The 25,433-nt window shown below is 59.5% G+C and overlaps 10 protein-coding genes across 10 annotated transcripts; 4 read left to right on the forward strand and 6 right to left on the reverse strand.

The window, feature by feature from the left end:
• Positions 1-62: 62 nt before the first annotated feature.
• SPRG_01613 (hypothetical protein) lies at positions 63-1,051 on the reverse strand (the record flags this gene model as incomplete). Its single annotated transcript, XM_012339981.1, has 2 exons — positions 63-779; positions 821-1,051. The coding sequence occupies 2 exons, from the start codon at positions 1,049-1,051 to the stop codon at positions 63-65; spliced, it is 948 nt and encodes a 315-aa protein (XP_012195371.1).
• Positions 1,052-1,437: 386 nt separating this feature from the next.
• SPRG_19268 (hypothetical protein) lies at positions 1,438-4,237 on the reverse strand (the record flags this gene model as incomplete). The annotated part of the gene is made up of 11 exons (XM_012340295.1): positions 1,438-1,701; positions 1,756-2,045; positions 2,089-2,230; positions 2,275-2,364; positions 2,425-2,691; positions 2,738-3,070; positions 3,122-3,404; positions 3,449-3,564; positions 3,610-3,806; positions 3,849-4,050; positions 4,100-4,237. The coding sequence occupies 11 exons, from the start codon at positions 4,235-4,237 to the stop codon at positions 1,438-1,440; spliced, it is 2,322 nt and encodes a 773-aa protein (XP_012195685.1).
• Positions 4,238-4,248: 11 nt separating this feature from the next.
• Positions 4,249-6,023, reverse strand: SPRG_19269 (hypothetical protein; the record flags this gene model as incomplete). The annotated part of the gene is made up of 4 exons (XM_012340296.1): positions 4,249-4,516; positions 4,566-4,682; positions 4,737-5,579; positions 5,647-6,023. The coding sequence occupies 4 exons, from the start codon at positions 6,021-6,023 to the stop codon at positions 4,249-4,251; spliced, it is 1,605 nt and encodes a 534-aa protein (XP_012195686.1).
• A 1,873-nt stretch (positions 6,024-7,896) lies between these two features.
• On the forward strand, positions 7,897-8,662 carry SPRG_19270 (hypothetical protein; the record flags this gene model as incomplete). Its single annotated transcript, XM_012340297.1, has 3 exons — positions 7,897-7,990; positions 8,050-8,272; positions 8,329-8,662. The coding sequence occupies 3 exons, from the start codon at positions 7,897-7,899 to the stop codon at positions 8,660-8,662; spliced, it is 651 nt and encodes a 216-aa protein (XP_012195687.1).
• A 242-nt stretch (positions 8,663-8,904) lies between these two features.
• Positions 8,905-11,316, forward strand: SPRG_01614 (hypothetical protein; the record flags this gene model as incomplete). Its single annotated transcript, XM_012339982.1, has 4 exons — positions 8,905-10,346; positions 10,394-10,467; positions 10,520-10,922; positions 10,969-11,316. The coding sequence occupies exons 1-4, from the start codon at positions 8,943-8,945 to the stop codon at positions 11,314-11,316; spliced, it is 2,229 nt and encodes a 742-aa protein (XP_012195372.1). The 5' UTR covers positions 8,905-8,942.
• Positions 11,317-11,380: 64 nt separating this feature from the next.
• Positions 11,381-12,881, reverse strand: SPRG_19271 (CK1/CK1 protein kinase; the record flags this gene model as incomplete). Its single annotated transcript, XM_012340298.1, has 6 exons — positions 11,381-11,877; positions 11,929-12,081; positions 12,131-12,257; positions 12,300-12,392; positions 12,435-12,748; positions 12,791-12,881. 6 exons carry the CDS (start codon positions 12,879-12,881, stop codon positions 11,381-11,383), a joined length of 1,275 nt encoding a protein of 424 aa, XP_012195688.1.
• A 446-nt stretch (positions 12,882-13,327) lies between these two features.
• On the forward strand, positions 13,328-17,085 carry SPRG_01615 (hypothetical protein; the record flags this gene model as incomplete). The annotated part of the gene is made up of 5 exons (XM_012339983.1): positions 13,328-13,879; positions 13,933-14,469; positions 14,528-14,841; positions 14,901-15,813; positions 15,859-17,085. The coding sequence occupies 5 exons, from the start codon at positions 13,328-13,330 to the stop codon at positions 16,981-16,983; spliced, it is 3,441 nt and encodes a 1,146-aa protein (XP_012195373.1). The 3' UTR covers positions 16,984-17,085.
• SPRG_19272 (hypothetical protein) lies at positions 17,075-18,283 on the reverse strand (the record flags this gene model as incomplete). Its single annotated transcript, XM_012340299.1, has 1 exon — positions 17,075-18,283. The coding sequence occupies one exon, from the start codon at positions 18,281-18,283 to the stop codon at positions 17,075-17,077; it is 1,209 nt and encodes a 402-aa protein (XP_012195689.1).
• Positions 18,284-18,599: 316 nt separating this feature from the next.
• SPRG_19273 (hypothetical protein) lies at positions 18,600-22,356 on the forward strand (the record flags this gene model as incomplete). The annotated part of the gene is made up of 12 exons (XM_012340300.1): positions 18,600-18,663; positions 18,710-18,874; positions 18,920-19,025; positions 19,076-19,916; positions 19,968-20,294; positions 20,348-20,870; positions 20,917-21,581; positions 21,633-21,740; positions 21,794-21,919; positions 21,970-22,014; positions 22,063-22,228; positions 22,277-22,356. The coding sequence occupies 12 exons, from the start codon at positions 18,600-18,602 to the stop codon at positions 22,354-22,356; spliced, it is 3,216 nt and encodes a 1,071-aa protein (XP_012195690.1).
• A 90-nt stretch (positions 22,357-22,446) lies between these two features.
• Positions 22,447-24,552, reverse strand: SPRG_19274 (hypothetical protein; the record flags this gene model as incomplete). Its single annotated transcript, XM_012340301.1, has 6 exons — positions 22,447-22,582; positions 22,656-22,848; positions 22,896-23,412; positions 23,474-23,668; positions 23,723-24,361; positions 24,415-24,552. 6 exons carry the CDS (start codon positions 24,550-24,552, stop codon positions 22,447-22,449), a joined length of 1,818 nt encoding a protein of 605 aa, XP_012195691.1.
• Between the last annotated feature and the right edge of the window lie 881 nt (positions 24,553-25,433).

The following is a 25,433-nucleotide window of genomic DNA, read 5'->3' on the forward strand; positions in this document are numbered from 1 at the left end:
CGTCAATAGAAGCCATATTCTTATTCGTGCGATAGGAAGATGGACCGTCAAATAGCTACACTCTAGTCCTCGTCGTCGTCGTCGCCGTCGACCGGTCGGTTTTCGTTTTCCAGTCGCTCCATCATCTGGAGGAACTCGCGTTCTTCGTTGATCGAGACGACCTTGGGCTCCATCTTGACGACGATCGAGCCGCCCTTGGCCGTGATGATGGTGCGCACCTTCTCGATCGCTTCCTGGAGCGTCGCAATGCCCTTGACCTTGTCGAGCGTGTTGGTCGTCATGACGTACATGGGCGGCGCAATGAGCTTGACCTTGACCGGAACGTCTTCCGTGCCCGTGTGCTGGGCTTCCTGGAGCGCTTCGCGGATGGCCTCAATGCCTTCGTACGTAAAGCACGTGACTTGAATGTCGGCGCGGATCTTGATCGGCTGCGGCGTGAGGCGGCGGCGAATGTGCGTGCGCAGCGACTCGAGCGTCTCGGGCGTCAGGTCGAGGCCATCAAACACCGACGGGTCCGTGATGCCCATCTTGAAGACGTCGTAGCAGTGCACGTACTCGACCTTCTTTTCGTCGTCGGCGCCGAGCGGCTGCTCCATCTTGAACTTCTTGTAGAGCGGCCACGAGATTTTCTGGTAGAGGTCTTCGAGCTCGATGCTCGTGTCCTGCGCGACTTGGCGCAAGACACCATGGACCGTCTTGGCCTTGTTGTAGCGCTCTTCGCACTTGAGGATGTCCTCGGGCGAGACGCGGCGCTTCGAGAGATCAATGTAGCCCTTCTCCTTATCGACGCGGAGCACCATGACGACTTCGTCTTGCCCACGCGCACGAGCTTGTTGATCGACCGGATGCGGCGGCGACTCAGCTCCGAGAGAAGGATCATGCCCTCAATGTTGTTGTACTCGAGGAGCGAGACGTAGGCGCCCATCTCGGCGATCGAGCGCACGTTCACGACGACGAGCTCGTCGATCTCCGGGTACTTGTTCTCGTAGAAGCGACATTGCAGCTGGATGAGCTCGTTCCCGAGCTCCGCGTCGTCCTTGATGGCCGCCATATTGCTTCTTGCTAAATGAACGCTCTGCAGTTGAGTGGTCGCTGCCACCGCCCGCCTTTTTATTTTATTAGCTCGGCATTTGTATGGCACGCAAAGAAATGCAAGTACGCTTTGCAAACCGGACTTTATTGGGATTCTACTGCGCGGTTGTATGGCAAGCGACGACGAGGAAGAGGACGACGACGACGAAGAGGAAGCGGAGGCAGCAGACGACGAGCAAGTGGAGGAAGCGGACGAGGCGAGGGAGACGTAGAGGATGGCGATGACCAGGCAGGAGACCAAGGCATGGGCAAGGACGACGACGACGACAAAGAAGAAGAAGAGCCGGGAAGGAGAAGGAGGAAGGTTCTTGTGGTCGCGCGATGGAGCGACGGGGCGGAGAGGGATTAGGTCTCGGGGCGCTCCGAGCGATTGACGGCCTCGACATCGTGCAAGCACGGTCCGGTCGGGTCGACGGACCCCTCGAGCAACCGCTTGGCGTCCGGCAGCTTGTGCATCTCGTCGACGTGGGTCGGGATCGAGCCAAAGACGCGGGTCGTGGCCCCGCGCCGTGACTTGCGCGCTTGCGTCACGAACGCGTTCAGCTGAATCACCCGCTTGCCAATGCGCACGAACGCGTCTTTGGCCGTCGGCTCGGGCGACGGCGGCGGCTATGCCATCGACACATGCATCACTCCTCGGACGAGGCAAAGGACGAGGAGTACCTCCTTGGGCGTCTCGGCAGGCGCCTCAAAGTCAAATTTCTTGAGGCGGCTAATGATGGCCGCGACCGCACGGTGCTTGGCCGTCTCGCCGCCGCCAAAGAAGCGCGTGAGGTCGGTCGCGACGCCGTCGATCATCGCAAAGGCCTCGAGCAGCTCCGTGTCGGTCGTCAGCGATGTTTTCCGGCTCGGGAGGTGGTTGGCGACGTTCTTGCGCTCCATGCGCTCGACTGTCTCTTCCTGGATCTTGTGCAGCTTGAGCTTGATCTCGGCCATGATCATGTTGGAGATCTCTACGCCCATTTCGAGCCGACGAGACAGGATGCGTCGGCGTACCTGGGTAGTGGGCGTGGATGTGGTCCATGCCGCTTCGACTTAGCACGTAGAGAATGCCAAACGTCTTGGCGCGAATGCTCGCACAGCGCTTGGAGCTCAAGACCATCGCGAGCTCGCCAAAGAACGCGCCCTCGGTCAAGACCTAACCATCGAGGTAGCATGGGCCGAGGACCTTGCTACTACTACCTTGCAGAGGATCTCGGACGGCGTCCCAGCATGAATAAGCACTTCGACCGTGCCCTTGACGAGGAAATACATGTGTCGACCATACTCGCCCTAACCGCAGCACGTCATCCTCATCAGCATCAACGGAATCGAATGCAGAGAGGTGTCTACCTCATGAAAGACATATTCGCCCGGCGTAAAATACTCTTGGTACAGAATGCCCATGAGGTACGAGATGCACGCGTCGTCTTGGCGCGCGAAAAACGGGATCTTGGAGACCACGTCGCGGTTCAAGTACAAGACGAGCTGCGTCCGGAGGTCGTCCGAGAGGTCATTCAACAGCCCCGTCCCGTCGTCTTGTTGGGCCAAGTAGAAATCAAAGTACCGGCGAATGCGCGTGCAGAGCGCCTTGGGCAGCTTGCGCTCCTTCATATAGTCCTATCATCTTTTAAAACCTTTTTGAACGATTTGCACAAAAGACAACCTTGACGCGGTCCGTTTTCTCTTTTGCCGCGACGCCGCGCGTCTGGAGCTGATCGACGAGCGACGACATGGAGCCGATGATGTACCCAAAGACGGACGCGCCGAGAAGCATGTAGAAGATAACGTACGCGACCTCGATCGGTGTCGCGAGAAGCACGTCGCCATATCCGACCGTCGCCATGGTCGTAAAGCAAAAGTACAGCGACGTAATGTACTTGTCGGCCGTCGACGCATACCACAGAAGCGGCCCGATCCACGAGCGCCCGTAGTAGGTCTCGGAGACTTGACCCACGAAAAAAAAAGCGCAGCTCGACCAGTGCGCGATGAAACACACCTAGAGTCAAGTTTGTGTCCATCATGCTAGTGCGATGCCTCGTCTATCCACCTGAATGAGGAGCTTCACGAGGCTGAGCACGGCCGGGTTCAGGTCGAGCATGTTTTCAATGCTTGTGACCGACCGATTGAGCTTCAGGAGTCGCATGAGCTTGAGGAGCCGCGTGAGCCGCACAAGACGAATAAGCTTGAGGTTGTAGTACGACTGAGTGGAGCCTCCCACGGCCGAGAGCGTGCCGTTGCCGCTACTGGCGCCAGTCGACGTCGCGGTGTCTGCGATCAATGCAAACGGAAACGTCGAGACAAAGTCGATCCAGAACCACCAGCGCAGATACCTAGGTAGTTGCGGTAACGCATGGGACGTTGTGTGAGAGAGTACCGCGTCGCAATGCGTCGCGGCGTCGCCTCAATCTGACCGTCCTCGTCGACGTACGCGGTGCGGAACGTGAGCAGCATATCGATGCCAAAGAGGACGTCGACCGTGTAATCAAACAACTACGCATCAGTGATGGTGTTGAAGTATCGCAGTGGCGACCGTACAATGACGCTGGCGTAGCGTGTGTCGTCGCCGACAAACCCGCCTTGGAACGTAAACTGGAATGGAATGTTCATGACGTTGTACATGATGAGGACGCCGAGAAAAATGTCCCAGCGGAGTTTGCGCGGGTCCGTGGGCTGGATGATCGCACGCAACTTGCTCGGTGACGTATATGCAGTTGCGTACTTTGGCTTGAGACCTATGGAACGTTTAAAGAGTCGTACGATAGAGTGTGGTAGACCGTCGAGCACGACGCGCTTGGCAAACGTCGAGTTGAAGAGCGAGACGCCGCGCGGGTTGATGTAGTTGGTAATGAGTTTGAGCACGTGGATCGGAAATTGCTCGATCGTTGTGAGTTTGCCGTTGAGCGAAATGCGCAAATTGGGCCAAAAATCCTCGAGCCGGTGGACTTTGGTCACATCGTCTTTGAAGATTTCGTACATCTGGACCATACGTGCGTTCACGCGAGTGCGATGCAGGAAAGAGTCGTACCTTGAAGCGCTGCAGCATCGTGCTTAGCGTCTCGTTGTACTTGACTTTTCGCGCATGGTAGTGCTGGACGAGGATCGTCTCCGTGTCCGGGTACTCTTCCAAAAGCACGTCAAAGTCGTCTTTGGCCAAGGTGTACATCTCGCAGTTGGTCAAGCACGTAAACGTGTTTTCACGCAGCGTGTAAAAAGCAGCGGCGGCTCGCCAAAGTACGCGTTCTCGCTCAGCACTTCAGTGAGCACCATCTTGCCGTGCACCGTTGCGTTGGAGGCCGCGACGATGCCCGAGTTTAAGAAATACATCTCGCGGCCGACCGTATGCTGCTTGGCAATGACGGCCTTGGCGAGGAGGAAGAGCGGTTTGATGCAAATGGCCATGTCCATGACAAACTGCGTGTTGATGGATGCAAACGCTGGAATCCTACGCAATACGATAGTTGTCAGCATGACAGACCACATTTCGTGCGGACAGAAAAATTTCGCGGCACGTAAAGTGCACAATCTCGTTCCGGAGACTCAGCGGGATTTCGCTCAAAATGGACGACTCGTCAAAGAGCGACGCGCGCGCGAGGTAGTGCTCAAAGTACCTAGCACGCGCATTTTTTTTCAAAAAATACGATCGATGCGAGACGAAGGGGTACCGCGAGAGCTTGGTGCGCAGGTCCTTTGGCAGCTTGTGGGTGCGAATGTAGTCCTTCACGAGCGCCATCTTGAGCTGGTACACGGCCGCGCGTGTGTCCATCGACTCGAGGAGGGACGAAATGTTGCCAATGACAAAGCCAAAGACAGACGCGCCAACCATCATGGCGAAGATCGCAAACGCGCGCTCGGTGACCGAGACGGCGTGCACGTCGCCGTAGCCGACGCCCGTCAAGGTCGTAATGACCCAGTAGAGCGAGTAGAGGTACCGAATGCTGTCCGGCTGGGTCCGAATATCGTTTTCGATCAGCCACGTCGAGTTGGGACGGTATGTCGAGGCCACGGCCGACGTTGCGACGCGAAGCGATCGCTGGTTGGAGGTGGCAACGGTCGGGTCGTACGGCTGGCCGATCCAGTGAAACATGCAGGCGAGGACATGGGCGAGGAAGAGCACGACAAAGATGAGCCGCGCGAGGCGAACGCCCCCGGGGTTGAACCCAAACGTTTCTTCAACGCGCTTGAAGAAGACGCGGAGCTTGGCGAGGCGCGCAAGCTTGAGGATGCGCGTCACGCGCAACACGCGGAGGAGCTGAACGGACGCGAGCGAGTGCGAGTTGGCGACCACGGACGGGTTGAAGAGCTTCACGGCGGCTTCGAGCGGAAACGTCGAGACAAAATCGAGGAGAAACCACGTGCGAAGGTAGCTCTTGGCGATCTGCTTGACGTCGACGACGAGAAGATCTTGCTCGTCGTAGAATCCCATGAGGAAGTTGCGCACAATGTCAATGCCAAAACACACGTCAATGCCATTGTCAACGGCGGCCCAGTGACTCGTGACTTGAAAGCTAGGAACGAGAAACAGCATATCAGAATCGCTGTGATCTGAGATCTGAGATCGGCGACCACGTATACCTTGGAAAACTCACATACAATGGCACTGTGATGCCGCTGTAGGCAATCAAGCATGCCATAAAGACGTCCCACTGGATGCTACGCGCGCTCTTCGGGTCGAGCACGTACGTGCGCGAGTCGCGCAGCTTGGTGTTGAGGTGCGAGAAGGACTCACGGACGCCACCCCGGCGAGGTGACAAGAGCGTGCGCAGTGACCGCATGCGCAGCGGCTTGGGGCCGCCGCCGTCAATTTGCTGCACATTGTACCCGGTCTCGTACTGCTGCAGGGCCAAAAGCGGTTTCTTGCTCGGCACGCGCCGACCGGGCACGACCGGCTTGGTCGTCGCGTTCGTCATCGCCTTCATTCGCGTCCCAATGTGGCGCTTCACGCCGTTCATCTTGCCTCACTCTTCTTGTCGGCGCTTGGCGCAATGCGAACAGGCGCACGCGAAACGGCAAAGTCGGAATACACTGTTTGGAAACAGTGGATGGAGACAGCGAATGGGTTGTATTTTGGACGACCTTAGCTGTTCTGGCACGTCTCATACGAGGTGGATTGCATCCTTAAGCCAGACGTCGGGTCTAAATGCAGCGCCAGCGGCAGACACGACCATGAGTCCCCGTCGTACACACGCTGCGGCACACCTCAAACTCGCCGTTTGGGTCTGGAAGGCCCCGCGGCGCGGCTTCTTTCGTGGTGGCATCATCTGAAGGGGCCACGTCGGCAGCCGCCGCAAGCACACTGAGCAGCGTCACCAAGATCGTCGTCTTCATCGTGAGTAGGTTGTAGACAATTGAAATCTGCTCACGCTAGTGCTCGTCGGCTCATCACAACGTCGCTTGATGGACCTCGCGTCGTTGCACATCAAAGAGCTCGCATTTCGTGGCAACCGTCGAATCTCTAAAAGCTAGCGTCCCTCGTTGCTCTCTTCATGGAGGCGACTTGGGCGCTCACAGTTCAATTGCCCACCTCGGCTACAATGATCAAGACGACGATTCTGATGACGCTGCTCAGTGTGCTTGCGGCGTCTGCCACCACTGCCGATGCCACCAAGGAAGAAGCCGCGTCGCGTGGCCTTCCAGACCCAAACGGCGCGTTCGAGGTGTGCCACAACGTGTGCACGACGGGGGCCAATGGTCGTGTCTGCCGCTGGAGCTGTCAGTAAGTTACTAGATTGATCAGATGTGGTATTTTCTCTACAGTAGTCAATCCAGCAGTTTCAATCCAAACGTTATTGGAAAACTCTGCGGGACTTGCCCAAATCGCGACCCGGTATCGTACTCGTGGGATACTAGTATGGTAGAGGCAGCAACTACGTCTCTGAAAGATGTGCCTGAGTAGACAGCGAGTAGGCTAGTTGCTAGCGTGCGAATACTCGATCGGTGGTGCTCGCGGAGATCCTGCACACTGGAGTGCGGAAGAGAAGTGCAGACAATCCGAACATTGAAAGCTCGAAAGCCGTCCCGATCGCTCCACGTAATACAATACCGGTATCTCGGAGCGTAGTAATTCTGAGAATGCTGCGCTCTTGCTCCAGTCGCTACTACCCCAAGTGAAAAGATCCATCATGGCGTGGATCATTGCTTTTTAACGCTTTAAAAGCGCTTTGTATCGGTTGTCGAGCATTGCGCGCGTTATAGGACTGCAACGACGACGCAGCATAGTCTGCTCTGCTCTCCAAAGTGTCTTCTATCACTGTGCCAACTATGGGCGATTCCATTTCAAACGCGATGTTACCGACCAAGTGCCACCCGCGTCGAGGGCCGTGCTTTTAGAAATGGCACTACCATCTTATTTCTGGCGTTTGCCACAAATATATCTTGGATCGTGCCTGCAGCAGCAATCAATACGATCTCTACGTTGCGCGGAAAGATGCGTCGCGATCAGTCACTGTCGTTCTTTCCCACACCTTCTGCGTGATGGAACCAGGGGTATATGATTAGGTATGTACCCCTGGATGGAACCGGGACTGGTTGCGCGAGAATTTATCTGGTTGTCAGTATTAAACAGCGATGTCACTTGGTATTTTGGGCTCCCCAGAGCAGGCTCTACACTCCATTGTATGATGCGAGAGCGTGGTTGTCGGCCGACCCTCTCTGTTGAGTTGGCGGGTATATTGCGTTCGTCCTTGCCGGATCTGGTGCCGGATCGACTGCAAGCGCGCTGACCATCTGGAACCGGGAGGTCCGGATACGGTGCTGGATCGTACGGATACCATCCGAATGGATAAGTGATCCAAGTGCCAGAGTCGGTCGTTCCTGTCGGCGAAGATGATGAGCACGCTGGTCCCGCACGACGTTCTCTGCCTCGTCCGCGCCGTCCGCAACGGCGCCTTCTATGGCACCAAGATCCGCGCGCCCCACGGTAGGCCTCGATGGCCATGGCGATGTCAACTACATGATGCTATGATTATGATGATGTAGCGCTGGTCATGGTGCTGCTCTTCCAGAAGAAACCGCTGCGCGACCAGCTCCGTGCGATCATCAAGCTCACGTACGAGCACACGAAGAACTTGGCGTGCTTTGTCGGTGTCTACAAGACGTCGCTGCTTGCGCTCAAGGCGATGCATGGCGGCGCGACGGCCACGAGCGCGGGCTTGAACCCGGTCGTGCCATGGCACGCGGCGGCCGCCGGCGCGATCGGCGGGTATCTCCATCTGTCATCTTATGGCACTGAGATCTTAGCGTTCCATGGCCTCGTAGGTATGCGATCTGGTCCAAGTACTCGAACATCAACTACCAGATCGTCATGTATCTCTTCTCGCGCGTCCTCATCGGCCTCGTCAAGCTCCTTAGCGCCAAGGGCGCGCCGATCCTCCGCGACTATGCGTTCCCCGAGGTCTACCCCGTGCTCGCGTGCGCTACGTGGGCCATTGTCATGTGGCTCTTCGAGTGCCATGGCCACGTGCTGCACCCGTCGCTCAAGAAGAGCATGGACTTTCTGTACCACGACGCCAACTCATGGGACTCGATCCAAGACTTTCTGCCGTCGCCCGCGACCGTCGCCGTGTGCGCGCTCACGTGGCTGAACTTTTAATGCGGCGGTCGAGCCTTCGATGCCACTTGCGTTCATGTTGATGCAGCGCCCAGCGTAGGGCAGCCGTAGGTGCGAGAGGGTGGCAGGCAAGAATCACGTCGCTGCGGTCAGCGAGGATCGATGTGGCGGCCACCTGCATGGGGGTCCTCGGGAGCGTTGAGGTGGCGGAATACCAGGTCCTGCATAATTTCTTTGATGGTACACTGTGAAACACTATGCAACATAAAATATTGCGATTAAAATTGCATCTTCCGGCTTGCCATCCAAGTTGCGGCCAGCGATGAAGAAGGCGAGGAAGGTCTCGATCAAGCCCTTCAAGCAGGCGCCGAGCGTCCCGGAAGGCTTCGAGGAGCGCGCATGGAAGGACCTCCAGGCCTCCTTGATGTGCCTCCAGAACAAGTCGGCGGCCGCGACCACGACGCTGGGCTGGGAAGAGCTCTACGGCCTCGTCACGGACCTCTGCCACCAGAAGAAGGCCGCGTGGCTCTACGGCCTTCTCAAGACACACCTCGCGACGACGGTCGACAAGACGCTGCAGTCGGCGTGCGCAGACGACCTCGGCCTCCTCCATGTGGACAGCGCGCTCTTTGTCGAGCGGCTCGTCGGCCTCTGGGAAGAATTCTGCTCCGACTTGCTCATGATCCGCAACCTCTGCCTCTATCTGGATCGGACGTACGTCATGCAAACACCCGGCGTCGCGTCCATCTACGACATGGGTCTGACGTGCTTCCAGGAGGCGCTCCATGTGCTTCCGGCGCTCGAGTCCAAAATCACAACCGCGTTCCTGCGCGAGGTCGAGCGCGAGCGCCATGGCGAGACCGTGCAGCGCCAGCACCTCAAGTCGCTCGTACGCATGACGTCTGCGCTCCACATCTATGGCCGGCATCTCGAGCGCCCGTTCTTGGCCGCGGCCGAAGTGTTTTATGCGTCGGAAGGCCAACAGCACATGGAAGACGCGAGCGTCGCGTCGTTCCTCTTGCATGTCGAGAAGCGTCTCTTGGAAGAGAACGAGCGCGCGACGGGCTATATGGACAACAACTTGACGACCAAGAAGGCGATCTTGCACGTCGTCGAGACCCACCTGCTCGCGCCCCACGCCGTGCTCCTCCTCGAGCGCGGCTTTGAAGAGCTCGCAACGGGCCACCGCATCGACGACCTCAAGCGCCTCTTTGGCCTCTTTGAACGCATCGAGCAGCTTCCGCTCCTGAAGGGCAGCTGGAGTCGCTACATCATCGCAACCGGTTCCAAGATTGTCAACGACACGAGCCCGACGAGCCTCGAGCTCGAGAAGGGCATGGTCGCGAGCCTCCTCCAGTTCAAGGCCGACCTCGACGTCATGCTGCGCGACGCTTTTCACAGCGAGACGACCTTTGTTCACGCACTCAAGTCGGCGATGGAGTCGGCGATCAACGCGAAAGCGAGCCGACCGGCCGAGCTCATCGCCAAGTTTGTGGACGCCAAGCTCAAGACGGGCAACAAAGACGGGTCCGAGCGCGACATTGAAGCGCTCCTCGACCGCGTCATGGTGCTCTTCCGCTACATCCAAGGCAAGGATGTCTTTGAAGCCTTTTACAAGAAAGACCTTGCGAAGCGACTGCTCCTCGGCAAGTCGGCATCGTTCGACTTGGAGAAAGCCATGATCTCCAAGCTCAAGACCGAGTGCGGCAGCTCGTTCACCAACAAGGTACAAGACAAGAGCATAACATCGGCGAATGATGACATGGGATGTAGCTCGAAGGCATGTTCAAGGACATTGACCTCTCGCGCAGTGTCATGACGCAGTTCCAGCAGCACAACGCGAGCCAGTGCGTTTTTCGATCGGACGTCATCGTGGCTGATAATGTGATACTCGCGTAGGCTCGCGATTAGCAACCTCAAGCACAAGATGGACATGCACGTGCACGTCCTCACGACGGGCTTTTGGCCAGCGTACGTGCCAACCGAGATCCTCTTGCCGCAGTCGCTCCTGCCGCTTAAGGCCATCTTTGAAGCCTTCTATACGTCCAAGTACCAGGGCCGGCAGCTCCAATGGCAGCACTCGCTCGGCCACTGCCTCGTAAAAGCGTCGTTCCCGAAAGGGCGCAAGGAACTCGCGGTCTCGGTCTTCCAGACACTCGTACTGCTTTGCTTCAATAACGGCCGCGACACGCTCGGGTTCAAGGAGATCAAGGAGCAGACGGGCATCGAGGACGGCGAGCTGCGGCGAACGCTGCAGTCCCTCGCGTGCGGCAAGGTCCGCGTGCTCACCAAGCAGCCCAAGGTAGCGCCTTGGATAATCGTTCGAGCCGTTGTCACCTTGGGGTTAGGGTCGCGACGTGGCCGACACGGACGAGTTTGTCTACAACGCGGCGTTTACCAACCCGCTCATGCGCATCAAGATCAACTCGATCCAGATGAAGGAGACGACGGCCGAGAACACGGAGACGCACGAGCGTGTCTTCCGCGACCGGCAGTACCAAGTGGATGCAGCCATTGTGCGCATCATGAAGTCGCGCAAGCAGCTCTCGCACGCGCTGCTCATGAGCGAGCTCCTCACGCAGCTCAAGTTTCCGGCGAAACCCGTCGACATCAAGCGCCGCATCGAGAGCCTCATCGACCGCGAGTACCTCGAGCGCGACGCTTCCAACACGCAACTGTACAACTACCTCGCGTAACCATCCTCACTCATCCAAGAATCTTGACCTCCATTCCAGTCCAAAGTATCCGCCGACAAAAGCTTTACGCACTGGGACCAGACGACCGTGTGCGCGTGGCGATTCCAGAGGCTGCGCTGGCCGCCGCTGCCGCACCCACGGCCCGCGTCGCGGCCTCCAGACGACGTGTCGACGCGGCTGGCGCCACCTTGGCCTTGGCCTTGGCTTTGGCTGGCTTGGCCTTGGCTGTGGCTGCTTTGGCTGGCTCGGCCTTGTCTGGCTTGGCCTTGGCCTTGGCTGTGGCTGGCGCCGGTTTGTCTTCCAACGGTTCGTCGTCGTCGCCGTCGTCGATGTTGACGGCCGTGGCACGTGTCTGTCCTTTCTGCTTCTTGGCCGGCGACGGGCGGCCCTTGGCAGCGCTGGAGGATACTGTCGTTGTCGTCGTCGTGGCGCCCCACACATAGGTGCCCGTGCGCGACGCGGACCCGCAAATGCGTGCGAGGCCGGCTTCGATCGCGGCGTAGTCGGGTGCGTCTTCATAGCCACACGCCCGGATCGTTGCCACCAGTTTGGCCCACTCGGCTATTGAGAGGGATCATGCTCGTGACGTTGTGGGAGAATAGTTGTGCGTACAGGAGAGACCCGTGCAGAGGTCCGTGAGCGCCGTCGCTCGCTTGAGCCGCGCGCCGTCTTGGTCGGACGCGGCGCCTTGCCACGGCAGGTCCCCGCGCACGAGGTAGAGGCACACGTACAGAAGTGCTTCAATATCGTCTCGGCGGCTCGGAGCTACGCAACGAGAAGGACGATGGGACTTACGTCGTTGATAACAACGTACTGCTGCCTTCGTGGCAGTTCAAGCTCAGAAACGTAGGCGTTCCGACGACACCAGCCACCTTGTACGGCTTGTGAACGCCCGTCACGAGGAGGTATCGCTCGGCGATGCCGAAGTCGACGCAGTAGACCTGAGGCAATCGTGAGTACCCCGCCGACGTGAACCAAGCTACCTTTGTCTCGGGGGCCGTGTTGAGCATGAAGTTTTCGGGCTTGACGTCGACAAAGAGGAGCCGCTTTGAATGGATATGCTGGAGAATCGCCATCTACAACCCGTGAGGCGACCACACAATGGAGGCGCGTCGTACGATCTCGAGGCCGAGACGCGCGACCGTCGTCTCTGGCAGTCGGCCATGCGCCACCTTGACGTCTTCGAGCGTCCGGCCGAGTCGCTCGAGCACGAGGAAGCGGTACCCCTTGTCCTCGCCATATGCGCCAGAGGCCGGGAGCGTCGGGATCCCCGCGTGGCCCGCGAGGCTGTTGACGTACAGCAAGTGCTCGGCGTAGAGCGCGTCGGCGCTGCGGTCCGCGTGTGTCTTCTTGCGCTTCTTTTTGCCCGCGGCCGGCGCAGGGATCGGCGAGACCTTCATGGCGTATCTTTGCCCGCCCTTGAGAGGTGCGACTACGCCCACATCGTCATCATCCTCGCCATGCACGAGTCTACCTTCGTACACGTCGCTGCAGGCGCCGCTGCCGAGCTTCTCACCAAGGACCCACTGCTTGAGCTGCAGCCCTTCCTTCAACGGGACCGCCATCAAGCTGCTGCTGCTGCTGTTTTCTCTTGCCCGAAAATCGCACAATCCGAAAAAACGACCCAATGATCCGACTAAACGCACCCAACTCGCGCGTGGCGGAGGTCCGACAGCTGCGGCAACGGAACCAGCAATGGAGCGCACAGATCGCCTCTGCGCCGTCCACGCACCAATTCATTGCGCTAGGTACCTCTCGTTGCTTGGAGCCGCGCGATCGCAGGCTCCTGCCGATCGTGTAAAACGACATCAAGCCACCTGCCCAACGCGGGGTAGGGTACATAGGTGGGCTCGGGCTCGTGTATCGTCGTACGCAGCGCTACAGCAGGTTCGTACCATGCCCGCTTGATGCGCAAAGGGCAGCGAGGCGACTCCTTAGCGCAGGTCTGAGGCGGCGCTTTGCTCGCGGGTGACGACGTGGGTCGGCGACCGAGGTTGCGTGCACCTAGCCGATGATCCCGAAGGTTGCGTGCGTTCAGCGGGCTGTGTGCAACGTGGCCTCAGTCGTCATCATGAGCAGCAAGACAACGAAGGCGCGCAGCCGCGGCGTGGCCCTCGAGGTCGAGCGCCGGGTCGTCGGCGTCGACGACATGGTGCTACTGCCGTCGGTCTCGGACAATGGCATCCTCGAGAACCTCAAGGCGCGCCACGGCAGCGACCAGATCTACACGTTCATCGGACACGTCTTGGTGTGCGTCAACCCCTACAAGTGGCTGGACATCTACGGCGAGCGCACGATGAAGTACTACGCCCACAAGCAGCGCATCGACGTCCCACCGCACGTGTTTGCGACCGCCGAGGAGACGTACCGGACCATGGTCCGCGAGGAAGAGAACCAATGCGTCATCATCTCGGGCGAGTCGGGCGCCGGCAAAACCGAGGCCTCCAAGCAGATCCAAAACTACATTGCGGGCATCTCGGGCAGCGGCGCCGGCGTCGACAAGATCAAGCGCACGTTCCTCGAATCCAACCCGCTTCTCGAAGCCTTCGGGAACGCCAAGACCGTAAATTCGCATCTCGACCTCATCGCATGAGCGTCATGCTCGCATCGTCGTAGGTGCGCAACAACAACTCGTCGCGCTTTGGCAAGTACTTTGAACTCCTCTTTGATGCGGCGGGGCGGCCCCAAGGCGGCCATGTGACCAACTACCTCCTCGAAAAGTCCCGCGTTGTCAAGCCCGGCAAGGCCGAGCGCAATTTTCACATTTTTTACCAAGTGCTCGCGGGGCTGCCGGACAGCGCCCGGTCCAAGTTTGGTCTCGTCGCGTCGCCGAGTGCGTACCAGTACCTCAAGGTTTCCAACTGCTACGCGATCGACGACCTCGACGACGTGGCCGAGTTTGAAGCCACGATGACGGCCATGCAGCACGTCGGCATCAAGAAGAAGCAGATCGAGCTGGTCGTGCAGACGATTGCGGCGCTCTTGCACCTTGGCAACGTCGAGTTCGAGCCGCTTCAGGTCAAAGACGCCGAGGGCTCCCGGCTCCGTGGCGACGCGCGCAGCAGCCTCGACTCTGCCTGCGCGCTTCTGGGGCTGGACGCGACCGCGTTGGAGCGCGCGTTTAGCTACAAGTGGCTACATACCATGGCGCCCGTACGCTTCTGAGAGAGGCTGTAGGAGGATATATGGTGCTATTTGCGCTGCTTCGTAGGGCGGCAAGGTCGAGAGCTACGAGGTGCCGCAGAACCCGGACCAAGCGCGCAGCCAGCGCGACGCGATCGCCAAGCACATCTACGAGAGCCTCTTTGACTTTCTCGTCGAGCGCGTCAACCATGCGCTGGACATTGAAAAGCAAATGGAGCGCTCGGACGCAAGCAGCATCGGCATCCTCGATATCTACGGCTTTGAGATCTTTGATCTGAACGGGTTTGAGCAGTTTTGCATCAACTACGTCAACGAAAAGCTCCAACAAATCTTCATCGAGCTCACGCTGCAGTCGGAACAAGCCGAGTACGCGCGCGAAGGGTTCGTCGTTCTCTCTTTCAAAGCCGTCGTCGTCAACACATGGATATCATCATCCATAGGATTGCGTGGACGCCGATTCCATTCTTCAACAACAAGGTGGTCTGCGACCTCATTGAAGCACGGACGCCGCCAGGCATTTTCTTTGTTTTGGACGACACGATCAAGACGATGCACAGCCGCCAAGGCGACAGCGTCGACGCGACCTTTCTCGACAAGCTCACCAGCATCCACAAAGGGCACCCGCACTTTTCGAAGCGCGGCCGCGTCTTTGAGATCAAGCACTACGCGGGCAACGTCCAGTACAACATTCTCGGCTTTGGCGAAGCCAACAAGGAGAGCTTGACCAAGGACATTTTGGGGCTCCTCGGCAAAAGCAGCAACAAGCTCCTTCAGTACCTCTTTGGGTCCGTCGACCTCGAGGCCAAGGCGGTGACGGCCGGTACCAAGATCCGCACGCAGTGCGCGGCGCTCGTGACCGCGCTCATGGAATGCCAGCCCCACTACGTGCGCTGCATCAAGTCGAACGACTACAAACAGCCCAATTCGATCGACGACAAGCGCGTCTTGCATCAGATCCAGTACCTCGGCCTCCTCGAGAACGTCAAGGTGCGGCGCGCCGGGTATGCGTACCGCGGCGACTATGGCCGGTTCCTCGATCGCTTCAAGTGGCTCTCGAGAGAGACGTCGCCGGATTTTACCGGCTCGGACGCCCACGGCGCGAAAGCGATCGTCAAGGCCGCCATCAAGTCGATTCCGGCGCTGAAAGACGAGGTGCAATGGGGCAAGAGCATGGTGTTCATTCGGACACCCGAGACGTACTTTGCCCTCGAGCAGCTCCGCGACGCTACCTTTGGCAAGTACGTCGTCAAGATCCAGCGCGCGTGGGTCAAGTACGCGGGTCGGCGCCACCTCCTGTCGCTTGCAGCCGACATTGCCAAGCTCTACAGCACCAAGGGCAAGGGGCGGCAGCGGGTATTACCTCACTCTTGTCTCAATCGATCCAAATATGGTGACTAGGTGAGTCTGTACCGTCCGTTCGACAACGACTACTGCCGTCAAGAGGATGTCCGCACGAGCGTCTGGAGCATTTTGCGCTACTATGGCGATCCGGAAAAAATCCTCTTCTGGGACACCATCGACAAGGTCGGGGCGCGGGGCGAGCGTCTGCCGCGGCATCTGGTCGTCACGGCTGCGTACGTCTACCTCTTTGAGCAAGCCAGTCCATTTACTGCGGTCAAAGCCGAGACGAAGCCGCCGCCGTTCTTGTCGTTGCGCCGGCGCATTCCGTTCGCAGCGATCGAGTCGCTCGTGCTGAGTCCGAATGCGGACCCGTTCCTGGTCGTCCGCATGACGCCACCGCCGGTGCTCTCGGCGCCGGACGCGTCCCATTGGAAGGAAAACAAGTCGGCGCCCACGTGCATGATGACGCACAAGAAGTTTGGGCTCTTCACGCGCCGGCATCACTGCCGCTTCACGGGCAACATTTACTGCGCCGACGTGTGCAGCCAGCTCTGCGTGGTCCCTGACCGCGGCTACTACGTGCCTGTCCGCGTCGTCGACTCGGTCGTCGGCTTTTTCTCGACCGAAGTGATTGAAGATCAGCTGTGGCTCTGCGAGAAGAAAACCGAGCTGGCCGTGCTCCTCGTGCACGCCAACCCAGCCATCAAGATCGACTTTGAGACGCAGGTGCGTCTCCGGACGAGCCCGGTTCTGAGCTCGAGTCCGGCCATGCCCATCACGTTTGGGACCGGCCCCGACGTCCGCATCACGGCGACTCCCTCGGGTCTCGAGGCACTCGGCGCGGCGTCCGACCTCGTGCCCGACAAGTACGTCAAAGCCCGCCGCAAGCGCGAACGCGAGCGTCAAAAGAAGCGCAACGCCGAGCGAGAGATCGAGATGGCGCAGCGGTCCGCGCGCCAGGCCACGCGCGAGAAGGAGCGTGAAGACGACCGACTGCGCCGCGTCGCCGAGAAGAAGGCGCGCAAGCAGCAGGAAAAAGAGGCGAAGACCAGTACTCGCCGCGGGTCCTCCAACAAGGCGCTCAACGTGCGCCAGTTTGGCGAAGCCGCCGCGCCGGCCGCAGGCAGCAACGTCAACAGCGAGCTTGCCGCGATCCTCGCCCGCCGCCGCAACCAGGGCTAGAGTACCCTCACGCGACTCGAATCCTACGCCCTTCGCTTCTGTGTGTTGTTGTTGACGGAGCTAGTACATGTATTACAACGCGACATCTACTTTAGAGCAGCGCGATGTAGAATTCGGTCTCGTCCACGCGGCGGCGACGACGATACCGCTGCACCGTGACGAGCAGCGCCAGTAGAACGACGCTCGCACAGATGCCAAGCGTGATGGAGAGACCACCGACCTGACGCTGCAGCAAGAGCGACGACGTTGTGAGCGCGTTGGGAACGCCGCGGGCGATCGACGCGCGCGAGATGTCTCGTTCGCAGCGATACAAGCCGGTGAGGACGCTGGCCGACTGCCCGATCGTCGCCACAAAGGCGTTGGACGCCCGCGGCAGCAGGTGGACGTTGAGGACGGCCGTCATGCAGTCGGCGCGCCGGCTCCAGAGCGAGGCAAAGCACCGAAGCGACGATGTCGCTGCCGCGCAGTCGCTAAAGAGCTCTCGCTCGAGGTACGACGCATACTGCTCGGGGCTGCAGTAAGTGTAGCGCGCCGGCGCCGGCCAGTGTGTGCTGTTGGAATCCATACGGCCCAGCGTCCAGACACTGGGCGGGAACTGCTCGCGACTGTACTCGATGCGAACGCCGTTATTGACGTCCGGTGCGCACTTGCTCTCTGCGTTTAAAGGCTTGTACACTTGAAATGGTCGATGCGGTCGAAGCGAATTGCGAACTGCGACGCAGACATGACGTGGACCGACGTGCGCGAGAGGGTTGAGCCGTGTGTTTGGTTGGCCGGGCGGCGCCTCATGAGCCATGTGCGGAGCGACGATTGGCACACCGCGCGACGCCCACCTCACCGCCTGCACGGTCGCTGCGTCGCACATCGCATCGGCCTCGCTGTGGCCCGCGCATGCATCGAGATACGCCGACGCGGTGGTCCAGCGCTGCGTGCCGCGTACTGGAATCGGTACGAGGAGAGCGTCCCACGGCACGAAGAAATCACGCGGGAGGCACCGCGCGCTCTCGGCGTACACGGCGGGGTGCGACGCAGGCCACGCGTCGTCGGCATCGGCGAGGTACCGGCGGACGCTCGCGAGTTCGTCGTATCCGAGGGCGACGATGGCGTCGAGCTCGTCGCGGATGTCGGCGGTCGTCGTGACCGTCTCGGCGGCTGCGCATGACGTGACGCAGGAGGTGTACTGTGCGGTGATGGCGATGTACGATGAGTTGTCGCGCGGGAGAGCGTCGCACTGGCTGCGAACGCAGTCGCTGTACCGGTCCAGCACCCGTGTCGCGAGCGCTGCATCGAAAAGAGCCATGACGTGTCAAACGCTGGATCGGCGAGTGCGCGACGTCGGCGATTTGACGCGGAGCTTCGATTTTGGAAGCCAACGGCCGCCAACGCCGGTCATATGTGTGTCACTGGCATCCCATCCGCGGGACACGCTGCGGTTGCTGCTCGGCGGCGTGTGCAGAGACCAAGATATTGCAATCCGAATGTCGTCGTAACCCGTCGTTGTCGTCGTCGTCGTCGTCGTCGTCGTGAGAAAAAAGGCGCCGTGCGCGTTCTCGCGAAACCGGACGATGAAACCGATGGCACCAAAAAACGACTGCTGCCGTCGTCTTGCATTATCCATGGAGCCCAAGAGCCCGTCGGTGCGCCGCCCGCAGCTGGCGGCGCTGCTTCCGCCGGCGCAGCGTACGTCGTCGGTCGCCTCCTCGACAAGCCTGACACGGATAGGTAGTGCTTACGTGCACGGTCATCGTCAAGTCCAAGGAGATTGTGCTCCAGTTTGAGCCGAGCGACTACGTCCAGACGCTCGTGCACGCGGCGCAGAAGCGGTTCGCGTCCGAGCATGGCGGCGACCCCACCCAGATCATTGGCCTTCGCCACCGGCGCTCCAACCGCGGTAGGCACACGGCCACACGGTATCGCTTTTTCATAGACGCATTAGATCTCTACTACTTTAACCCTGCCGGCGATGACATTGCCAACGGAGACGTGCTCGAAGCACGGCCGTACACAGCTGCCCCGCCGTCCGTGAGCGAGCGCGCCATGTCGTACGTACGACCTCTCGAACGACGGATCTTACGAGCAATCATGTCGGTAGCATGGCGTCGCTCATGCATGGCAGTATGAAGGAAAAGCTGTCGCGCTGCGGGCTCTTCTCGGTCGTCGTCCTCCGCGCCGTCGGCTACGACGAGGCGACGCTGCAGCGCCATCTCGCGGTCTCGGTCCAATTGCAGCCGTATGCGCGCATCAGCACCACCCATGGCAGTACCTCGGGGCGCTGGGACACGATCATGAAGCTCAAGCACACGGACGGCGCGCTCCGAACGCTCGTGCTGGACGTGAGCGTGCATATTCTGGACGCTCCGACGCCGGCGCTGGGGCACGTGCGCATCCCCGTCTCCGGCGCGATCGTCGCTGCCGGTGTGACGACCGAGGAGTGGGTACCGCTCGAGTCTCTAAGCGGCAACGCCGACGACGACGGATCGGCGCCCAAGCTACTGCTCTCGTACTGCTTTCACCCGACGGTGAGCGACCTGCCATTGAATGCCGCCAAGGTGCGTCCGTCGGCCTCGCTCTTGCAAGCGCGGGGACCGACCAAGAAAGCCAAACCGGTGCCGGCACCCGACGCAATGGCCAAGCCGGCGCCGCGCGGCCATCTCTCGGTGCACATCAAGGGCCTGCACATCTGCGGGCCGCAGTGCTCCAAGCTCGACGGCCACTCGCTCGCCTACGTCCCGGACTTTGACCCGGTCTTGAGCGTTGCGTTCGAAGAGAACGTCAAGGAGATCTACGTGCACGCGCCAGACGGCATGGCGGTCGTGTACAAGAAGCGCTTCAGCGTCAACAGCATCCACTCGGAGCTGCGCCTCGACGTCCTCCGGCCCATGGCGCTCGCCGCCACGCCCAACCTCACCAAGCTCCAGAGCGGCAAACAAGCGGTACCCACACTCGCATCCAGGGTGCTATCCTATGCAGATATATGTACATAGGTGCGGTATGGCAGTCTCTCGCTCGGGACGTTCGAGATCCTCCAGCGCGCCGGCGCGCGGCGCCATGTGTGGTCTCCGCCGCCGCCGATGCTTGGGCCCGGCCGGCAGCCGCCAGCGCCGCACTTTGAGTGGGTCGTGCTGCGCCAAGGCGACGACGACGTCGGTCTCGTCCAGCTACAAGTCGAGTACATCGAGAACCTCCGCGCGATCGTGTCGCCCGAATTGCACGAGGACGCGACGTTCGTGCGCCCGGATGAAGTCGAGTTCAAAGGCGACATAATCAAGCGCAACATCGAGCGCCTCGACCTCCTCTTCAGCGTCGCCCAGGTCTCTGGCCCCAAAATCTATCCTCCAGATGATGATATGCTGCCATTCTGTAGAGCGCCAAGCTGCAGATCCGCGAGATCCTCGAGTGGCGGAATCCGCTGCTCACGCTGAGTCTCTGGGTCGGCTCGACACTCGGCGTGCTCTACTTTCCGACATCGCACTGCCCGCTTGTGCTTCTACTTGCTGTGGCAGCGCTCTTGGTGGTCAACTATGTACGCTACGCGCGCGGCGGCATCCAAAAGACGTGGACCGAGTACGACCCCGATGAGATTCAAATGAAGCTCTTCCGATCGATCGCGACGCTCCATGTCGTGCCCCGGTGCGCGGCCAACTTGATCGAAGCCAAGTGGAGCGAGATGAAGCAAAAGGACGCGCTGCGGCCGCTGGATACGCATGTCGAGCTCTACTACGAGCCGCACTTTAAGGAGCTGCCTCCGCGGCTCATTGCGCGCACCAACTCGGTGCTGGGCAGTCGCAGCCCCGAGTATGGCCGCGACGACGCCGGGGACATTTGTCTTCTCAACAACAATTGGTTCAAGGAGCTGTTCACGCATTTGAGTCCGCACGCCAAAGACGGTAGCCATCTCCTCTTAGTATCGACAAAAGGGCCAGAGATGCGTAGCCGTCCTCCACGACGTCGAGGAAGCGTGGAAGCGCGACGACGGATCCGTGGACCAGCACGCCTTCAAGTACCCGATCCTGCAGCCCGTGCGCACCAACCCGATCACGGAGCTCGAGGAACTCGTGCCATGGGAGGCCTGCCCTGGCATCCTCCGTCTCGATGTTGTGCAGGAGAATGCGATGACGAGCCGCAAGCTCCTCGGCCAAGTGCGGTACCCGATCAAGGACCTCGTGACGAGCAGTCGCATTGGTGGACCCCAAGTCGAGGTCGAGCGGGCGTTGCCGCTGCTCAATACGCCCTTGACAGACGTCGAAGGCGACGACGTTCCGACGTTAACGGTGCGCGTCCAGCTCACGCTCCGGGACCCAACGAAGCCCGTGAGCTGGAAGGAGCGGCTCGCGAGCGAAGCGTTGTACTCGGTCATGGAGATCGAGAACGCCAAGTCGCTCTCGTTTGTGGAGAAGTACCACATGGCGCGCAACGTGGCGCGGACCATCCAGCACGAGATCGGGAAAGTGTGCGACCTCCTCGAGAAGATCAAGAACGTGTTCCTGTGGACGCACCCGCGCAAGACGGCGCTCGTGCTGCTCGTGGTCGTGCTTGGCATTATCGTCACGTACATCGTCCCGGCCAAGTACTTTGTCGTGTACCAGATCACGCGCAAGGTAGCGTGTTTTTTATGACAAATTGTGCATGATTGGACAATATGTCGATAGTTTACCAACCGGTTTCATCGGCTCTGCGACCGCCGGCTCATTGACGGCGACGTGATTCGCATCTGGAACTTCATTGCGACGTTTCCGAGCGACATGGATGAACAAAAGGTGTGGCGTATGACAATATTGTCTTCTCGCACGATGATTGTCCTGATTCGTAGATGTTTCGGTTTGAAAATCAAGCGTATTTGCGCGAGAAGGAGCATTCGTCGGCGCAGGCCAAGCTCCAAGCCGACTGGGCAGGGTACATCTGGAAGCGGGGCGAAAACCTCTTTGTGGGCTGGGCCGTACGACCGAAACTTGGCGGTCGTCGTGATGTCAACGTGTTGTGATGTAGCACCGGTATGCCGCGATCCGCAACGGCAAGCTCGAGTACTGGAGCGTACGCTTCTACAATGGTTGTCGGTAAATCAGACAGGTTCATGTCTAGACGATGGACGACGCCAAGCACGGGGTGCCGCCCAAAGGCCACATTTTGCTCTCGTCGACCATTGAAAAATGCACGAAAACCGAGTTGGCGTCGGCGCCCAAGGACACGTACCCCGTCGCGATCTTCAACGTTCATCGCCGTCACCTCCTGGATGCCCCCGACGGCCGTAACTTTCCAGTCTTGCTCGTGGGCACTCACGTCGTCGGATGTGTAGGCCGCCGCGTGATTGCCGTCACGACCGAAGTCGACCTCCACGACCTCATTCGCGCCATTCGCGCCATCTCGGACGCGTAATCGATACAATAGTCTCGATGACAAGCTGTGTGCACTGCAATCCATAACATTTCCATACGAGTAGTACCATTGTGAGATTCGTCTAAAAGTTTAGCAGGGACCGTGCGAGCACTCGCGAAAATGCAGTGCGCGCGTCTTCTTGACGTGCTCCTCGCGGTGCTGGGTAAAGCGCTTGAGAAGCATGTCCTTCCGCTCGACGGCCTTGGCTTGGATCTCCAAGTGCTTTCTACGACCATTTGAGAAATTGTAAGAATAGGATGGAAAATGCAAAAAACGACAAAATGCAAAATTTGACATACCGAAATTCGCCGCACTTGTCCTTCATCGCAACCGCTAGAAAGTCAAAGAGGCCGTCGGCGACCGTGAGGAGGCAGTCGATGTTTTGCGTCGACTGCGCCAAGAGCGCCTTGTCCCAGCGCACGCTGTCGTCCAAGCTGCTCACGCACCATTTGGTCCACTCGACCACCTTGGCTTGAATCGAGTGGAGTTTTTCTAGTCGCCATCTTTTCGTTAACCCATGTCTCCAGGACGATTTGTACCTGTAAACTTGGCCGAAACTTTGGTTTCAATCGGTGCGAGCGCCGGTAGCGGTGACAGCGTCGGCGCCGACATGCGATGCAGTGTTTCTTTGGTTGTGCTCGGGCGACGCAGCAGCGGCTTGGGCGTCGTCTCGGGCTCGACGAGGAGACTCTCGTTCGGGTGCGTCACGAAATCAAAGATCCACTCCAAGTCGCTGAGCTTCTTCCAGAGCCGCAAGGCAGCTTTCAGCAGCAACTGCATGTTGGCTTGGGACTCTTCGTGGAGCGCCTGCGCCTCCTTGAAGCGCCACAGCCGCTTCTCTTCAACGCGCGCCTCCATGAGCTCCTTGATCTCGTTCTCGAGGCGCTTGGCCTTGCGCGTGGACTTTTCCATCGCCACGATCGACGACTCGGCCGTGGTCTCGGCGGTCGAGAGCTTCGTGGTTGCATCCCGCAGCTGGCCTTCGAGAATCGTGTTGAGGAGGTTGACACGCGCGATCTCCTTCTCGAGCGCCTTGCAGCGCGCCTCCAAGCTCGCCTACACCATATATTACATCGATAGATAGATAGAAATACAAAATTATCATTCGCCCTTGCACCTTTTGCCGGTTGATTTCGACTTGGATCATGGCGCGGTCGTCTTCGGCGGCTTTGACTTTGGCGGACCACTCGGCAAGCTGCAACTGGATCGTCGCGAGCGCCTCGTTCTTCTCCTTGATGGCCAACGCGCGCTCGAGCGCGGCCTGCTTTTGCACGGTCACGGCGACGACATGGTCCGTCTGCGCTTGCTTCATCTAAACCCCACCATGCCCATGGCAATCGATCCGGATAATATGACGTGGCGGTACGAGTTCGCGGGCCGCGTCGCGCTCGGCCATCGCTTCGTCGCGCATCTTGACGGCCTCTTCTTCGCACTGCATGGCGATCTCGCGCATGCGCTGCATCTCCTTCGCATGCGCCTCGGCCTTGGTCCAGCCTTCGAGCGCGTTCGTTTTGGCTTTGGCCTCGGCGCTCATTTGCGACCGGACCTTCTCGAGCTCGAGCGTGAGCGCGCTCATTTGCGCCTCCTGCGTTTCAAACAGCGCGCGGTACGTGACGCAGTCGGCGCGCACTTGGGTCGCGTCGTGCGAGAGCTCGTCCATCTCAACGACCAGCCGATCGCGCTCGATGCGAAGGCACTCGCGCTCCTTCGACAAGGCGAGCGCTTCGGTGAGCGCCTTTTCCATTTTGCTTTTGGCGTCGGCGACTTGGCTCGCGGCAATGTCGCGCTGCGTGATCGCGAGGTCCCGCTCTTGCTCGCAGCTGTGCTTGCCGCCGTAGTGCTTGAGCTGGATCGCCAAGTCGGCGTTGCCCCAATGCATGGCCAAATCCGCGGGCGTGTGCCCGACCTTGTTGGTCGCGTTGAGCTCGGCGCCTTGGCGAATGAGAAATTCCAGCACCCGCGGGCGATCCCAGAGCGCAGCGAGGTGTGTAAAGGTATTGAGCGCCTAATATATTCACAGCGGAAGATACGATAATGATGGGTTAAGCGATGAGAGACCTCGTCCGTGACGCCAATGACGTCGACGCCTTGGTCGACCGCCTTGGAGAGCTCGCGAATGATGCTGTCGTCGCTGTCATCGACGTCCCAGACCTCTTCGTTTGTGAAGAGCGCTTGGAGCTTCGTGTCCCAGCCCATGATGCTACGCTTTGTGGGCCAATTTTAGACGGTATCGCTCTCGGTGCTTGGTACAAATAGCTCAAACGAGTTCACCTCGAATTGTGTAGAGGAGGAAACGCGCGAAAAGCAGAGCCAGGGGTCACCGCGCTCTCCGATTTCCTGCCTGGTTATGAAGAAGTCATGTCGACTCCACGTCGAGGCAGGCTGCACGTCGATAGGAACGATGCCACTGCCGAAAGTCCGGACAACAAATGGACGCGCAGGACTGCTTGCAAGGGTGTACTATAGATGCTCTTGCTCCTACTACAAGTACATACTAAAGTCAGACATGCAGACTTGCGTGTTAATACGCAGCAACAAGAGCTGACTCAGTCGACACGAACGTGCTCGTCGCGCACTAGCGTCCACTCCTGGGCGGGAAATGGACCGTCGTACACAATGTCCCAGAGGTGGCAAAAGTCGCCAGCGCCCACGTGCGGGTTGTCGCCGCTCTGGAGGCGGAGGCACTTGGCCGGGTCCTTGACCGACCGAATGAGTTTGCCGTCAAAGATCCACTCTTGATTGGCCCACGGCCTCTTGCGCTCAACCTCCCAGAGATGACAAATGTCACCGTTCGGCGATTTCCCGTGCTCGTTGAGGTGGATGCACTTGGCCTTGTCCTTGGCCGAGTAGATAAACTTGCCCTCGACGATCCACGCTTGGGCCGGAAAGAGCGTCGTCTTGGTCGTCCCTAAAATGCACCGGTCGCCGTTGCGGCTCACGCCGGCGCCGCTCTGCAGCTGCAAGCACAGTGCTGGGTGCTTGACCGACTGGAAGCGGTACGCGCACTTGGGCAGCGGGGCGTGCTCAAAGCGAGCCAGGGGCACGCCGTGGGCCTGAAACGACTGCAGCGACTGCCA

Source organism: Saprolegnia parasitica (assembly GCF_000151545.1).
Source record: "Saprolegnia parasitica CBS 223.65 unplaced genomic scaffold supercont2.4, whole genome shotgun sequence".
Lineage (NCBI taxonomy): Eukaryota > Oomycota > Saprolegniomycetes > Saprolegniales > Saprolegniaceae > Saprolegnia > Saprolegnia parasitica.